At 36.3% G+C, this 18,467-nt stretch overlaps 1 protein-coding gene across 1 annotated transcript in view; it reads right to left on the minus strand.

The window, feature by feature from the left end:
* Positions 1 to 17,423, minus strand: part of WDR19 (WD repeat domain 19) — a gene marked incomplete at its 5' end in the record, with an annotated part of 46,323 nt that extends 28,900 nt beyond the window's left edge. Inside the window, 13 exons of the mRNA XM_010289921.1 lie at positions 1,137 to 1,259; positions 1,673 to 1,779; positions 2,534 to 2,648; positions 2,737 to 2,898; positions 3,641 to 3,722; positions 4,878 to 5,051; positions 6,314 to 6,426; positions 8,681 to 8,761; positions 10,030 to 10,145; positions 10,730 to 10,845; positions 14,024 to 14,149; positions 17,182 to 17,247; positions 17,332 to 17,423. Of these exons, the coding sequence (XP_010288223.1) occupies positions 1,137 to 1,259; positions 1,673 to 1,779; positions 2,534 to 2,648; positions 2,737 to 2,898; positions 3,641 to 3,722; positions 4,878 to 5,051; positions 6,314 to 6,426; positions 8,681 to 8,761; positions 10,030 to 10,145; positions 10,730 to 10,845; positions 14,024 to 14,149; positions 17,182 to 17,247; positions 17,332 to 17,423 (1,473 nt within the window). The remainder of the gene's footprint in view (positions 1 to 1,136; positions 1,260 to 1,672; positions 1,780 to 2,533; positions 2,649 to 2,736; positions 2,899 to 3,640; positions 3,723 to 4,877; positions 5,052 to 6,313; positions 6,427 to 8,680; positions 8,762 to 10,029; positions 10,146 to 10,729; positions 10,846 to 14,023; positions 14,150 to 17,181; positions 17,248 to 17,331) is intronic.
* Positions 17,424 to 18,467: the final 1,044 nt, after the last annotated feature.

An 18,467-nucleotide genomic window follows, 5' to 3' on the forward strand; every position in this document is an offset into this window, starting at 1 on the left:
AGGAGTTGGAGATTTGTGGGATTTTCTGTTGTTTTTGTTGTTTATCTCACTCTGCTTTCTGGAAACAAGCTATATTTACTGTGCAGTTCTCTGAACAAGGGAAATGCCTGCCACGTGGCTGAGAGAAGCTCAGCCTTCAAAGCAAGCTGAAAAATTTGCCTCCAAGGAACAACCACATTCTTAAGAACAGATGTACCTAATTCAGGGGAGAAAAGCAACCAAACTGATTTGTGATTAACGCTACATTTCAATCAGTGTCACACAAAGAACACTGAAAGTAAAAGGCGAATTTTGAAGTCAACTGTAAAATTTGCACACATCAAATTGATCAGTTGTGAATTTAGTACTTCAAATTCATCAGTACCAGTTTAGGTACTAAGGAGGTAGCAAAATCCTCAACTGCTGCAAAACCGCTCAGGTTATTAAACCATTGATAACACCAGAGATAATGATTCTGCCTTTCCTCTGGAAGGTGAATACATCAGTTTCTGTCACAAAGAGCATAATACTGCAATGCCAAATGTGCCCTCTAGTCCCAGTGCCAGAAAATACTACAAGCAAAGAAACTGCCCCTCATGCAAAAGGATAATCTCTGGAAAAATCCATCGCATGTTTACATCCTTCTTCAGTGCCATCCTAATTCCCATCTTTGTTGAAACACCTAAAAGATTTCTCTTCAGGCAAAGATTTCAATAATAAGTCAAAGACTTCCATTTATGCTATCATAGTAGTTTACCTCATTACCTTTTTGCCCACACCTATCACATTACCACCTAATCAACGAATTTGCAAGGCAAGTGTTACGTTTTTTCTTACATCTGAAAGACAACTTGGTTGCCAACCCTCTTACTACTGCAATAGAATTAAATTCTGCTATTAAAATCAGTGCTTTGCAACAAACACTAGTAAAAGCAAAATTTAACCCTCCTGCCAATGCATCTCATATAAATGCAACAGTAAAGGAAGCTGGATGCAATTTTGCCTGTATTTGTGTAAAGTTATTGCATAGAAAATAATCAACTGTAAACTTCTCAGAAGCACAAATTTTTTGCTAAAAATATGAGTAATAATCCAAATAATTCAGATAGAAATATATTCCATCTAAAAAGATTATTAAAAACAGAAGCAATACTCACATCTGTACCATATATGAGGAAGTCACTAGTTAAAGCATGGCACAAAATTCGGTATTTATCATCATCTGCTGGGAAGAGTCGAGTTTCTCGTTCTTCCTGAGCATCCAAACCTTCACTTTCTATCTAAATATAAAGAATAGAATGAACTGAAAAGTTTCCACTGTTAACAATGAGGTATCATAGTTTTTGCCTGTATCAAATATAAAGGAAATTATATGAAAACAAACTTGCATGTGCATCCCTTAAAAAAACAGCATCTGCTTCTGTTACATTCCCACAGAGATTTTTTAAAATAAAACTTGTTAAATAGTTCACAAGACGACACTTTTTCTTCACTTGTTCTAGACTAGGTTGTCTTTCTCAGACAGCTTTATATTTATATACAGAACTCAGCTTTATATTTTAATTAGACAGCAAAAAATATCTAAAGAATTTTTATTTTTTATCTCCATTTCTCTCCATTTTAAAAATTACATTAACTTGTTCAGCTTAAATCAACTCATCAGTTCAGCACTCCAAATTGCCACAGCTCTTACCATATGCAACTGGACTTTACCCTCAAAAAGAGCAGCAGCATAATCGGAATTAAGGTGCATACTTGCTACTGTACCCAGGTACTCCATATCTTTAAGCTTTTTTACATCTAAAGAATTCAAACAGAAAAGAAAAGGTAAAAATATTTTGATTTTGTATAGGTCTTCACTTACCATTATCTAAATTTGCAGCTGAATAATCTGAGGTGAAGAACTCACAACTAAGCAGAGAGGGGCCAAGTCACATGTAAAGAGAGTACTTAGCAGTCAGAGAACTGGTTAGAAAGTACAAAAGAAACTCCTTTCCTGTGCAACTCTGACTAGTGTTCCTACAGTTTTGATTAATTTATTATTAGTCCAAAAAGGTGATGCTTAGAGAGACATGAAAGCTTTAAATCCACTGTCTAAAATTTGGACATAGCATAACCAATTTTACCTTCCCCCACACAAACAACATGAACATCTACCAAACTGAGAATTTAAACCCTCTGATCATATAGTCCCCAAGTACTTTGCCAGACTTAGTATTTAAAGAAATGGTAAAGTAACGTTTCAAAAGCCTAAAAGTCCTTCACTGGTTAACAACATGATCTGAAAAAAAAAACCAACAAACCCAAACATAAAAGAAACATTCTGCATTTCATTACCAATATCCTGAACCTGAAGTGTTATTTCTGTTATTTACAATGCCTTGTCATAAGTGCTTCACTCTGTGAAGATCACTATCCAGTCCTAACAGCACCATATGGCAATTCAAGTTGTTATTGTACAATGTGGAAAGTCCAGAACTGCTGAACACAACACTGAATTCATAAAATAGACACAATGATGCAGTAGTTCTAGGAAAAGTAAATTTATGCTTACTATTCTCTCCAAGTGCATAAAACCAAGCCCGATTGTTCATTCCTACAGCCAAATGATAAACACCAATAGCAACAAAACTGGGCTCTACTTCAACAGACACTGTGATTGGTGGTTCCTGTAAGAAAACAAAACAATTTTCATCCACTATTAATACTAACTTCACTTATATCTAAACGAAGTTTAAAAGAAAGAGGTTATCATACCCTGTCCACGTGATTTGCTATAGTAACTTCAAGAAGAGAAGTGAGAAATGCAAGCCGCGTACTGCAAGCATCTCCAAGAATGGGAAGCTTTGTCAAGAAAACATGGAGGGATCCTCTTCGTGTAGATACTGCCAACAACTGTCCATCATCTGTCCAAGCCAGCTGATCTACACCTAAAACATTCAAAAGGTTTTGCAAAACAACAAATAATCCTTTCTTTAACTACTGAAATCAAGAAACAATTATTTTGCCTTAAAATGTGAAAGTGCTAGGAATATATGTACTAACGTACTCAAACATAACCAATTAATATAATTCCAAGATTAACTGGAATCACTCAAACCAAAACCGTAATTTACTAATTTAGCATTTTCCTAAGAGTGAAGACTTGACAATAACTGAAGTATTTACAGACACTACAAGAGGAGATAATGGTGGTAACTCATTACCCAAGAACATAGTCTTGTAACAATGTTCTGGAAGCCATAGGCACAAATCCTGTATATCAGGATGAGAACAGATTAAGTATCATGTGTTAGTACAAGAGATGCTGAAAAGCACAGAAGAACTTCATCCACCAAAAAAATACATGTAAAGAAGCAGAAACCAGTTAAGTATACTATTTCAGTAATCTGAATATACTGTATTACAGATTCAAAAAACCGCAACACTAACTGATCAAATATTCTGAGATCTGTACTTCTCTACGTTTTGAACAGATAAAATAAGGTATGTTCCCATTTTGCTATGGGTCACCTAATAAATACAAGTTGGGAAAGAAGGAACTTATGATGAATTCTATATTTACAGTTTTTCCAACAACAGTACTTTCACTCATCTAAACAGAGTCACCACCAAAATTCTGTTTTACTTAATTTGTAAAAACTTCTATCCTCATGGAGACTGTGAGCATACCTTTGTTTTCATCATCCAAGTTTATTATGGCATACATTTCTCTCAGGTCTGACAGATCATGGATTTTAATGCTAGAACAAAAACAAACAGTCATTCTCACTAATATAAATCTCAGTTGTCATAAACTGGAAGAAACCCAACCCAATCAAGGCAACCTAATGGAGCAAAAAATAGGGGGCAAATGCAAAATGCCGTCCGTTTCCTAAAGAGCAACACACACTCATTGTTATCCACCACTCTAAATAGCTTATCACTATCACTGTACAAAAAGATTTGCTCAGAGAAATAAAATTTGAGGAAAAGGCACAACTCGTCCAATTCGAAAGAACTCAGGGGTGGGAAACACACACTATTATTCCCTTTTGACCAGTTACAATCCAGGTTAGGTTAAATACACACTCCAGATGAAAAAATACTGCTTAAAACACATGCAAAAAACTACCTTTTAATTGTGCTTCACATAAAAAGGGACAGAGTGAGAGTTCATTTATGCTGTCATGTTACTCAATATATGCTAAAGAACCCATTAAAGAAATAATATTTATTGTACAATAGCTGAAGTGCTTGAAGTTGCACCATGTTTTGCCCATAGTTATACCACTCTTAATATGCAAGTGTCATAAATCAGCAGTCTGTTAAGGTCATACACACAACTGAGGACAAAAAGAACAGTCTGACTCCCACAATCATATTCTATCAGATGCACAACATAATTTGGAAAAACTCCAGTCTCTCTAACTATTTTTTTTCCTTAATTGCTTACACATTTATACTTTTGTCTAGATTGTAGGTAAGCCTGAATACGAGGGAAGAGGATATCAGGATATCAGCATACGCAGTACAGCTTTAAATGAATTGCTCTCCTATTGCTAAGCAGATGTTTATGGCCAATTGATAAATCATAGTAAAGAAATTTGGACATTTTTGCAGCCAAGTAACATAGTAGAAAAAGAAAGAATCAAAAGGAATAATTTCTATCAAAGTTTAATTTTTTTTGTTTGTTTACAATTAGTTACAATAAAGTTAATCACAATTGCAGAGATTTTGGTCAAAATTAGCTTCTCCTAACTTTAGGCAGAGAGGCAGTTCCACAGAGCAATTCATCTCACCTTCTCTGCACTGACTTCTTAGGGAGCCTTGAAGCCTTAGGGAGCCTAGCTTTAATGCCTAACAGCTAAAGTTATGTCAAATTAATTCCATTCTTTATGTATAAAACTACCGCTTACCAATTGTCTCCACATGATGCCGCTTTGTTTAATGACTGTGATATAGCAATGCTGCTTAGATTATCCTTATGATTATGAGCTTGAAAGATTTCTTGACCTATCTCACGAATGTGTGTAGAAATGACTACAAAACACCCTCGTGAGAAACCAATCATAATGTAGCCATCACCATACCTGTTAAAAAAAAAAACAAAAACCACAATTAAGAAAAGATCTATTTATGCAATATGCAAAATGCATTTTCTTTCAGACTACCTGTCACTGCTTCCTATTAAAGAATAGGAAAAATAATGAAATTATGGGAAGTTATATATATAATATAGAACAATACAGTACAAAATAGATTAAACGAAAAACAACCAAAGATTCTTAAAGGACAAAAACATGTTTGTGTCCAGAGTTCACTCATAAGTCATCTTTAGTCTCTCTACTACATTCTATAATGCCACTTTACTTTCAGCAAGCTGCATACATGGCAGTGATGCCAGGCAAAAGACCTCTGGTATCTTCATTGGAATAAGCATGCCAGAAGATGGAAACTTCCATTTCAAGGTTCTGGCTGACTTGGTCCCATGACAGCTATGCTAAAAATAGTAATGGCAGTCACTGTGCCCTTAAGGCATACTTCTGCAAACACAGTGGAATTATCAAAGCTACAATCTGCATTTGTGAATAGTTTGTTTACTTTTCATAGCGTCAGGTAGAAATAACGAGGTTAAAGCAGAAATAGTTACAGCGCGTAAGGATGAATTCAAACAATATCTCATCAGCTTAGTTGGAAAAAAATCATTGCAAGGGAAACATGCTAGACATGTGGCCATAAATTCAGAAGCATATATCTACAGGTAGGTCTTCCTACACAGTTGTAGTGTAAAGGGATAAATGTCAATTCCATGTTGACTGAACAGGCATTAAAAGACAGGGTGTTATGATTCAAAAGATACAGAAACAGTACAGCTACTTTTTGGGTAGAGAGTTGAAACTTCTAGCTTGGGATTTCTTCAAAGGAACGTTACCAATTGGATTACATAGCAGGGAGGCTACAAGAACATCACACAGCTTTGTAAACCAACAAACTACCTGCAGGATACAACTCTTTCATCAGTTACTCATCCAAACAGAAAAAAAAATATAAAACCCTCAGTTTAATCTACTGTCAGGACAGCAACAGTATTAGTGCTCTAAAGCTGAGCATACCAACAGCAATTATGTTTGAAAATACTGCTTTTATAGCCATTGAATTGTCAAGTAAAACAATTACAAAATGTAGACTTCTTTGTGTTTGGAAAAGAATTATTAAAAAGACTACAATAAATCCAAGAAAAATCCAGTGTAAGCAAGGGATATATGATTTCATTTCCAGCATTTATCAGAACTACTGGGAAAATCTTCAGCTTGTTAACACTAGAATACTTCATTAAGAAAGTTCTGCTCACCATCTGTAGGTTACAATATTGCCATAAGGCTGCTGAAATTTCAGATCAATCGGGTTATCAGGATCATTCAAATTAAAAAGAAAGAGAGTCTTCTTGCCGACCACTACACTTACCTGCCAATGAATGAAAAGAAAAATTAACTCGATAAGAATGGCATCACTCTAAAATAAGGCCCTACATCTTCACTAAAAGATGAGATTTCGGACTTTAAATAATCCTTAAGAATCCCATGGATCTGAATTCTGAACCATTATCAACAGTGGAAGAGATTTTCAGGATATTTCCCTTGTAAGCCAGTGGTTCACAAATCTAAATGAAAGTGCAGCAGAACACACACCTCAAATTCAAGACTTTTCTCTACAGAAGCATTGTCAGCTCCATTTCCTTGGAGGAAAAGGCAGCAGGTCACATGGAGTGACCCTGCTGGACTACTCTCACTTGAACTACAATGTGTTTTTTGATCCACAGAATTTTTATCTGGGACGTTGAAGGTAAGACAACACTGCTATCTCAAGTAACTTGCTCAGATTTCAATCAGACAATTCCAACAGAAACAGCCTGTCCAGTGCATATTAAACATGTAGTATTTCCAGTTTTGGTGAGTGCATTTTACTTCATGAATCCCACAGAGATGTTGGGACTACGTAGTGGATGACAGATTGAACTTCGGGGTTTTTTGGAAAAGATTATTTTTGTTACTAGAGTGTGTGTTATTGTCAGGCAAGAGTAAAACACTCATTTTAGGAAAAGAAAGGAGGGGCAGCTTGTTTCACCTTATTCTTTGACAAAGATACTTGAAGGGCTATTTACAAGTTTACTTTACATTACCTTCTGTTCCAGCTCTCCTTGTCTAAAAAGGAGACAACGGTTTATTCCTAAAATAAGAGCTGGAAGAATGAAATACAAAGCTGGTATTTTCAAACTGAGGAGAAAAAGGCATGTGATGACCTCAAAATCCATGAATGCAGAATTGCAAACTCAAATCCTGACCTATAATTCCTAAGTTTACCCCAAATATAAAAAATACATTTTCTGACTTTCAAAACAGTTTGCTTAGAATTCAATTGCAGCTTAATGATGAAGTATTTAAGAAATACTACTTCTTAAACTCTTCTAAGAAATTACAGGAATTATTTTATGTTGCAGGGCAAGATGTTAACTCTTGTACTACTTATTTGGGTTCAACTTGCAGGGGTTTTTTTCTTCTGATGTCATAACTAACAAATTGGGATCCTTATCAAGCCAAGCACCCCCACAACAACAGACACCTAGACAATAAATGCTGTATGGTTTAGAGCTGCTGACAGACCATCCAAGCACACACACCAAAAACTACAAAATTACAGAATGTTCCCTAACGTTTTACAGCAAACTCGACAGCTGTAATAAAAAAACCTGCAAAGCCTAGGCTATTGCATGCCCCAGGAAGCAGCAGAAGAAATCAAGGCTGAAGTCCTCAGTTGCTATATTTTAAAAATATCTGTTAATTAAATTTCCCTAGGAAGCAGAAAAAATTTCACTCCACACAGAGAGGCAAAAAACTCCTACAGGTCCTTGCCAGTGTAAGCATGGGGAAAAATTATTTCTTGACACCTATACTCCATAGATTAAATCTAACTGTGAGAATTTAATTATGTTGTATAAGTGTATAGATTTGGACAAATTCTAACACCATATCACCTTTCTATCCATGGATTTTCTATGTCTTGTCTTGGTATTTCATTGCTGATCATTTAATAATATACTGTGCTAACAGTTATCATTATTTCATTTTTCCGTACTTCACCATTGACTGATCCGATGGACTTTGATTCATTCAAGAAAGAGGATGAAGACAATGAAACTGTAGCCACTTAGACAGAGACAGGATAATGCTCACACCAGAAGACTGACACCAGGGCTTTTTGTTTCATTGATGCTGAGGTTTGCATAAGATGAAAATCTAGAGAGCCGTGATCTGTTCCCAAAACTGGCAGCTGAAAATCTGCCCTCTAAAAGGCAGCATCTCTGCAATTTTGACAATCCTGCTCCATTTCCACCTGCCACATTGCATATACTGTTCTATATTTATATTGTATGTATTTCTTTAAGTCCCTGCACACATCTCCATCTATTATCTTACCTACCACTGCAAAACTGCTCCGTTACCTGTCGAACTGCAAACCGCTGCACTTTTCATGAACACATCCTTAATGAACAAAGGGGTATGGCTTTACTTTAAAGGAGGTTTTGGGGAAAAAAAATATCTTCAACACCAAATTTTAAGTCAAGGAGGAACAAACTGCTTCCTGGCCCACACTGGTTGCTAGCAGAAACCCTGAAACATCAGATTAACACTTTTTGCAGTATTTTGTGTTGATTTCTTACTGTGCTTTCCCTGGTTGATATTCTTTCATCAGTCTTCATAACTGAGAACTGCATATCACTGGGATCTGAGCTCACTGAGGTCTGCAAGAAAGAATTTCAGATTGAAAGATCAACAGTTAATGTAGCAAATACTGATGACAAATAATCACATTATTCCTGCTCTGTACATATAAGTGTTAAGGATAGGTAGATAGAGTTGTTATTACATTTAGTACCAAAACTAAGAAAAAGTTGGAGAAAACATGGCCTCAGTTTGGACCATAATGACATGTTACTGCAGAATATACTGAAAAAATATCTACAAAACAGTTAGAAATACAAATCCAAATACAGAAAGAAAGACCCAGATGAGGAAGAAGATGATACTATACAGACAGTACTAACTGAAGCAGTATAAATAAGGTCACTCCAATGCAAATTCAAAGAAGGAAGACTGAGAATAAGGCATACAGGTTAAATATTTATAATGCACTTTAATATGGACATAACTGATCTGGTATAGGTAGTGATAGCAATCTAGTTGCTTTTGTAGTCAATATGAGGTTACAAAACCTCATAACCAAGTCTTGCTTAGGTCTCTGCTGTCTCAGCTGCACTGCTTCTACTCCCTAAGCCAGCTAGTTTAAAGCACAGACACACCCTAATAAATTTATTAGGGTATTCTTCAGTGGTGATCTTCAGACATAAAGATGAAAGTATATGAGATGAACTATGAAAGATTTTTCTTTGAAAATCTTGAGTGAAAGACTGTTCATTAAAGTGAATTATATTCATTTGCACATTATGCAGCAACTGTCATTGCCCAGAAGGACTGGGATGTATGTAATCAAACAGAATGCCTGATTAGAGAATCTGAGTGTACTCGGAAGAAGCACTGGAATCGGCCTCTCAGCAATGCAATGGAGGTCCAGCCTAGAAGTAATTCTTGCACATCACAGGCCAGATCTTTGTTTAACCAATCTAAAGCAAAAACAACACTAAAAGTACTTCCTAAAGACCTTATAAACAGTCACGTGAGAGCTGTCCTGTGCTGCTGCTGGGGAAGTCAACCTAAGACTGCACTCATAGGATCTTCCTGTAACAGATACAGATCAGGAACAAGGATGAGAGAAGCTTGTTTAGGCAGAACCACAGAAGAATTGCAGAGACTCTAATATAATAAATCCCATTGCATAACATAGAGGCTCAGATCTTTAGATACGCTCTCATTCTACATGAGGTTTCCTAAAGACTCCTTGTTCTTGAAAGCAGCGGGATTGAAAAGGCATGAGCTCCTGTAAGTCCCAGCTTTCTCGGGAACCAGGAATATTCATGTATGCGTTAAAATCAAACGGGGTTATAAATACTACCTGTCTTATAGTATCCCCTTCCTGATTGCTTATAGTAATCATTTTGTCTTCGCCGCCTAGAGCCAGAAGGTTTTCGGTACTCCAACAACCACAAGTAATCCGCTTAGTGTGCTTACCTGAAAAAGAAAGAAACCTATACAACACAAATGAACATAGCCACAAAAAAAATCTGGGATGGAAATATGTTCTATCTGGCGACTCAAACACAGACTGGCAGAATGTGAAACAAACTATCGGAGCAATTACAAATTCAAGAGTAATTTTATTTTTAAATCTTCTACTCCCAGATGGAAGCCTTTTAATCTTATAGGAAGATTGGATGGCTCCTGTTGTTCCATTTCTTTGCACCAGATTTCTGAGGACTGTGCTATATCCTTAACCTTTCTACCCAGAGGTACTCTAAGCAGGTAAGAAAAAGTAACTTAGCAACAAGAACAACTACACAAACCCTTTGCAAACTGTAAAGCAAGAAAGATAACACAAGTTTCCCATGAGACAGTGTAAGGTATGTGTGTATATATATATTTAACTTCCTATAACTATAAAAATGCTCTGTTAAGTACCACAATACAGAAGGTGCAAGTTGAGTATGAGCACATTTTTGTCTTGCATGTTCATACACAGAACTAAAAAGGAATCTAAGTATATTAGCAAAATTCCACTTTCACATGTGCAAGCTTAGTTTCAAAACAATGCATACCAAGAACAGGAATCTTGCGAGAAGTCTGACGGTTATATATAAGTAAGTTTCCCTTTGTTGTTCCAACAGCAAGTAAAGTTCCAACTCGAGACCATAATAAGAAAGACATTGCATCCCTAAAGTAAAGAAAAATTGTACTTTGTATTGTAGAGATTCCTTTCATGTGCTTACATACATAAACATTTTGCATATTTGTTTTGAAGTTCTACGAAATGACACAGACCAAGCAGAATTTTTAAATTAAGCAAATGTTCTCCACAACAAGTATCAGAATTATTTAAGTGTGCACGAAATAGTGAAAGCAATAAAAAGTTGTATGAGGTACTGTAATAAGACTTGTACAAATGGAAATGTGTCCACAAATATCAATAGTCTTTGATGGAATCATGGGTAATTGGGCCAAATATGTAGCTTTAAAAAACACTCAAAGATACCACGAAGGTACATGAAATTTTCCAGTACTTTCTGCACTGTTTTTTGGTACTTCAATAATCCTATGAATTCAGCCAACTCCAAGCAAAGAGGTGTAGTTCTAGTCAATATAATAAGTTAGAAAGAGCAATTTTAATGCGAAGATACAGCAAGGCCTATTTTGGTGTATATTTAAGGGTACACAGATAAATTCTATACATCACATTTAAAAAAAAAGTCTCTTATGCAAAACCATTTTAATCAGAATTTTCTAATTAGTGTAGTTATTTCCACCAATGCCTCTCCCATCTTTTTAAATTTTACTGTAAGCATGCAATAGCAATTTGAAATAAATTTCAGACATTAATTGACACATGAAATGACTTTCAATATAGAGTTGGTTTGCATGTGAGGGGTTTTGTTTGTGCTTTTCTAATTTCCAGAAGAGAGGGATACCAGAAAAGTCCGATTATCACACCATTTATATGTGTTAGTGCTTATTCCGCTTAAGCAATAACACTGTGACAAAGGAAGGATTAGAAACTTAAATTGATTTATGTACGTACTGTTCTAGCATGACTGCCTCCAGTAAGCAATTGACCTCAGATATTTGAGAGAAAGATCATGGAAGAACTGCAATAACCACATACTCCGTTCTGATAAGTACCTTCTATGCTCTTTTTTGCTTCCATACTGGCAAGTTATTCCTCTACCCTCAAATATATGTTCACACATGAAAAGGAGGAACAATATGGTTTATTCCTTCACACAATAGAACATGCATACACATCTTCATCATTTGCTTTGATTCTATGGATAGCTATAGTTTAAAACTTACCTATAAAAAAATCCAGACCCCTACTTGGGAAAACTTTACCAAAAAAAATGTTAATGTCAAAGTTTATGTTTTCTACCAGAAAAGATGATTGTAAACAATAATCATTATTATATCTGTGCTAAAAAGGCATATTGTTGATAATATGTAATAACTAATAATGAAAAAAATGTAATGACTAAGAAATAACTGAGTAATCTACAAATACCTAAACAAGATGCCTGTTTATAATGCTACATATAATTAATTAGGCATTAGGAAGAAGTAATCACTTTAAATTTCTCATTTGTATCTACAATCACTTGCTTGTTTTGAATCTGTTTTCTAACATGTGACTTAACATTCTACTGACAAACACTCTTCAAAACATAATGTCATTAAATCATGTATAGGTTAAGTCACTGTGTATTTTGTGCAAAGTGCCAATTCTTTTACATTTTTTTTAAATATCCCATAATCAAATATCCAATATCCCAAATGAATTTTACAAAGCATAGGTGTACATGTTACTGGAAATATTTCCATATTCCAGATATGGAGTTTTCAACCTAAATCTGGAAAAAAAAAAAACAACTTCAAAGAAACAAACATATCCCCCACCCCCAATTTTTCCAGCTGAACTTAATTTTTTTGTTTTAATGGACAAAACCCCCTAATTTTGGTATCTTCTGACTACTTGAAAAACAAACCCAAAACACAAAAATCCCCAAAACAAAAAAGGAAATTTAGAAATGAAATGTTAAATGACAAGGAGTGTTTGTCTCAACTCAAGTAAATAAAATAGCAGCAGTATTCAAAATCAGCTGTCTCTCTGCTCAGGTGACTGCCCTAACAAACACGGGACAGATTTGTTTCCATTCTCCTTCCTACAGATTCAAAGATCTAATAGATTCAAAGAAGCTACAAGTTTAATTGTTAAAGCAAGCTTATTTGTTGACTCAATGCTTGATTGTTATGTAGGCCTCAGGATAGTTTTAAATCTGTGGCCAAACTCAGAGAGGTAGGGATTTGAACCTTAGAGTAGGGTAGCGTTAGATATCTCCTCCCATTCTAAACCAGTCTGCTTTGTGAATAGCATTTTAGTCCCCTTATAAATCTAAGGGGGAAAAACCCTAGCACCACTAAAAACACTTCCCTAACTTTTAATCTCCCTTTTACTTGTGTGAAATACTTTGGAGAAAGTGTAGCCGGTGTAGATACCCAAAAAATTCACCTGTTCTTGTTGCTACCACAAAATGGAAACATTGAAGAGAAGCTCTCTGGGGACTTTGGCACTGTTGACAATTAAAAAAGAGACAAAACCCCTACCAACCCCAAAACCTGCACCCACAACAAACACTTCAAAACCAGCAAATCATGCCAAAAAGAATTTAGCAACATACTGTAGCATATTAGTTTAACAGTATATGCGCTATGAGGACTCCAATAAAAGGATGATCTTTGCAATATATCCTCCACATCAACAAGCCTTTTAAAAAAGCTTTTTAAGAAGAACACAAAGAAGAAAATCCAAAGTTGAGAAGTCCTCACAGAAAGAAATGGGACAGTTTTCCAACTGTGCATATCTAACTTAGTTTTCTACAAGTCTGTTCATACACTTAATAGACAAGCAGTAAAGTTCCTTTCAGAGGATGGCTCAAGGTATACCAGTTGCAAGTTTATCTTTCTTCACTACACTGAAAGCCTCAAGTTGGACTTCAAAGTTAGAAGACATGAACGGTCTTACACCAAATGAACGTGCCTGTGGTCCACATGTCAGTACTCATTCCAATTTCTGGAATAACTGATGAAATAAGAGGCTTCTGAAGCAGCTGCATGACTATTGTATTTTACAGGTTAAGCACAACACATACTCTACACACAGAGAGAAAATAAAGATTACAAACCATGACTCTGATGTCCTGAGGCAATTTAACCAAGTTAAAAACATTCTGCAGCATTCTACCTTTGCATCAGCTTCTAAGTTGATTTAAGAGTTGCTGCATCAAGAGCAGCAGCTCACAGTGGTCCAAGTCTTCAAATACACACTTTAAAAACAACTTTCTTACCTCATGCCACTGTCTACTTGGCTTGTTTTGTTTGTGTTCGCATCCCACAGAAAAATAGCACTAGATTTGTCTGTGATTATTGCTAAAGTATCTCCATCCTTATCCCAGTCCATAGCAACACAGTTACTGAAGAAAAAAAAAAGTAGACTTTCACTAATAATGTTAAAATATGTTTGTAAACATACAGAAACAGACAGGATTATCCAGTTGAACTCCCTGTGCTTCTTTTTCCCTCCCAAACAAAGCCATGAGAGATTGCAGATTTATCTGTAAAGTGTACTTTTATAGCAACCACACCCGTACTCGTCTCATTGAAATGACAGAGGCTGAAAGAAAGGTCATAAAAAAAGAAACTGCTACCTATACTCTAGTACTTGATATACCACCACCTTGATTTTCAAGAGGCAGCGAAAATCCCCTGTAAGGTTTTATTTTGTTAGAGGCTATTTGGTGTTGGGATTATTTTTCTCATAGTTCAGCAAGAATAACGAACTTGGACGAGAAACCTATGCCGAAGCAGGAGAAACCTCTACTTGCAAATAGTTCCCAGAATGAAGAGGACAGCAGATTTACCTACCAGTCTCTGGTGAATTGCAAACAGCGTTGTTTACAACACATACTTAATGCACCATATACTGCAGACAAAGAATTTATGCCACCTGACACCACTCTTTCTAGATAAGTAAGTTGATAGGTTCAGGTTAAAAAGGTAGCTCTATGAAAAATGTCACTCTCCTTACCATTCATATGAAAACTCCTAAAGCAAGCAATTTCAAAAGTATCCTACTGAAACATACATTGCTGTAAAATAATTCAGCAAGCCTTCAGCTCCAGTTTCTCCTGTCTTTCTTTTTAAAACCTTAACAGTTTATTCTAGAGAATAAGTATAGTCTATTCCAAAACACACCCATGAATACTTAACAGCCAATCAAAACATGAAAAGCAGGAATAACAAGGTAAAAAAAGAAACAGGGAAAAACTCAGACTGGTAAGTAGTAAACAAAACAAAGCAAATTCTATCAACATAATGATGCTTGTAACATCAAATATTACAGCAGAGAATATTTGACATTCTGAACTCCGTTCTTATGTAAGGAGAGGTCTAGCAGTTACCAATTACAGTTGGTTAACAGTTAACCAACAAGTAGAGAAGCAAAGTTTGGCCTGAAGGGGAGAACCTTTGTATAAGCATGCTTGTTTCTGTTTGAACTGTGTATCACAAAAATTGAATTTTGCCCTAATAGTAACAATTAGAGAGAATTTATTCTTCAATCACAGCAAAAGGTTGGAAATAAAAATTCAAAAGAACTACCCAACCTTTGTAGAAGACTTGCTGGTGGGCCCCAAAGAGTCAGTACTATTCAAACTACCATAAGCAGATGTTAATCATTTTGGCAAGCCCTTAGGATATGTAGTTATTATACAAGTTCTTTTGCCTTGCCATGAGCACACGTTATTTTAAAGCTGGTTTAGATGTTATGTTTCCCTGAAGGGTCACATCTGTCCATCGATAAGGCAGTGCTACCAGTGTCCATCAGTAAGACAGACTCCCCTTCATACCACCCTCACCAATCCACATGACAGTAGAAGATCCCCAGCCCAACACAAGCTCTTCTCAGAGTTCACCACTGATTCCACACAGGTTTCCTCACTCTTGGCAGTTTGCTGGAGAGAATGAGCATTTATCATACATTGTGCAAAACACAGTGCAGAATGAGCTGGAACATGGATATTACCACACAAAAGACACTGACGTAGCCAGCCCATGTTATGAATGGCACCTAAGCCAAACGGGAATTTGAAACAAGACAGCAAGATGCAGTGGTCAGTAGGACACAATCGAGCCTGGTAAAAACAATGAGAATTGCATCTCTTGGTTTGGTGCAAGGTGGCAACTACCATGAACTGCAAAAATGGACTTCTAGAGAGTTCTTGGGGAACTAAGTGATTCTGGCTCATATCTACCAATGATACAGGCGTACAGTGATACAGGGATTAGTGGTCAAACATTGGAACAGGCTTCCCAGGGAGGTGGTGGAGTCACTATCACTGGAAGTATTCAAAAAACGTGTGGACGTGGCACTTCAGGACATGGTTTAGTGGGCATGATGGTGTTGCATTGATGGTTGGACTTGATGATCTTAAAGGTCTTTTCCAACCTTAATGATTCTGTGATATGTAAGTGACATTCTGGAAATGAAAGTTATTGACTCCTAGATTAGAAGCTTCAGATTTAAAACCTTAGTAGGAGTTTTGCCTTGACTAAGGTCTCCACCTTAATCAAAATGAATCAGGTTGTTAGAAATAAAATGAAAAAAACAGGTATTTACACAAATACTTAAGCTAAGTGCAGGTAAAATACTCAAAAGAAAAGTACACAAATGAAACTATTGCTACATCAGGTAGTAATGGTGCCCAATAAAAGTAGATTTATGGAGCAAAATGGTATGATGACCTGATGCCACAGTGTTGGCACCTAGGGAGGTTTCCTCTGGACCACATCTAGCCTGTTCCTATAGGCTGATTGCCTTTTAACAGCTAGACTGCATCTTCCAAAGTACACCACTTTTTAAACTTCATCGGAAAGGAATCCAGTTCGTACACTCTAATACCACTCTCTGATGTGAACCAAAGTGTGATAAGCAGGAAAAACAGTGAGATTCACTTCAGAAGTACACTCTTGATCTAAAGTAAAAATGCCACTGTATACATTATGCCAGTGACATAAGTAAAACCACTAAACCAAAAGGATATCTTTCCTCAGTAAGGCTATGATAACAAATTACCAGATATCTGACAGTAGCAAGAATGCAGTCACAATTAGCATGACGCAGCTACTGTATACAACCTCATTATGTTCTTTCTTCATATGATAGATCTTTTTCTAAAGTTTTAATGAAGTAGACTGAGTTCATTATTAATAAGGAGTACTTTGGGTAGGAGAATATATTATTCTGACTATCCTTGATAGCTTACTAAGAGTTCAGCTTTTACTGTCTCAGATTCCATACATGCTCATCTGCCTGTCTTCTTTTCCAGGTATGTTCACCAGACAGTGTCTCTTTCTACAAAGTTCTCACACTGTATAAGCACCTCACCAGAAGAGAAGTATTTTTAAAGAAAACAACAAAGTAATTTAAGCCCATCTTAGTACCTACCCTGGTAAGCTGATTTCATTTCTCTTCTGACCATGACGATCAAAAATTTTCACAGCATGATCACCTCTAAAAAAAATTAACATATAGACTAATTCCCTTTCTTCATCAGTGATTTATATGGACAAATGCAATAAATATTTGTAATCTTACCCTGTTACAGCAAGGAAGTTTCCCAAAGTTTTCTGCCAAGCAAACTGCACAGGGGAACCAGACCAAGCTTTTTCTAATAAACTGAATACTTGCTGGGAGACACACAAAAAAAAAAAAAAGTGGGAAATTACACATCTTAAAATCATAAGCATACAACAATATTACAATTTCTTAACACGTTAGCAACTGTGAGTACTGCAAAGATAAAAAAACCCCAAACACAACTTCTGGGTGATTCTAATGCACCAAAGTACCAAAATTCCACAGAAAAATGTTTTGATCTGTGCTGGAAAAATTGAAGTTTCTGGTGCTGGGTGTCTCCATTGAGAACTACTGTGACTATAACAACTATTATTTGTTCTCTTACAGAGTTACTGGAATAACAATATTGGATAAACTCTCCCTTTCATGTCCAAAGACCAGAATGTTTAAGTTCTCTAAAATCAATGGAAAAGTCTGGGACCAGAAAGCTCAACATCTACTCTTTTAAAAATACCTAACTACGTTGTCCTCGCTGAATTGTTGGGTCTTAAAATTTGAGACCTCAAAGCTAATCAACCATGAAAGGATTCTAAGGAAGTTTCTGAAATTCCTTTTCCTTGCACACTAACTGCACAGCTTTTTCTGTAACTTGGGTGTAGGATAAAGCCCACAACTGTTTCACAGCACACTAATCATGACTTTTCCCCCTCCCACGTCATCAGATAAACATCAACACCTGGTGCCTACCAAATGCCTTGGCTTTGGCTCAAGTCTTTGCCAAAGGTCCCCCATCCCTTCTTTCAGGTGAACATAAACTGACACGTTCTTCACATTGAATTTGCATTTTACACACAAAAAGTGTAAAATTATGGGCACCACATGCCACAAGCACAAAGAACATCTGACAATCGTGTTTGATTTTGAAAAAAAATTTTAATGAAATCTGTAATAAGCCAACGATAAAGAAAATCATTATGGGAGTGCAGGCAAGCTCTCACTGTACATTAATGCATAAACTAAAACCTCCTAAGGGGGCCCGAGCAGGAACTCCTCCTTTTGGCCCAACCATTTAACCGTTGCCCGAAGAGGGCTTCTGGCAGCCCTCTCCGCTGCCAGGGCCAGCACCACGGCACAGCCACACGGCGGCAGCAGAC

Source organism: Phaethon lepturus, unplaced genomic scaffold, assembly GCF_000687285.1.
Source record: "Phaethon lepturus isolate BGI_N335 unplaced genomic scaffold, ASM68728v1 scaffold11256, whole genome shotgun sequence".
NCBI lineage: Eukaryota > Metazoa > Chordata > Aves > Phaethontiformes > Phaethontidae > Phaethon > Phaethon lepturus.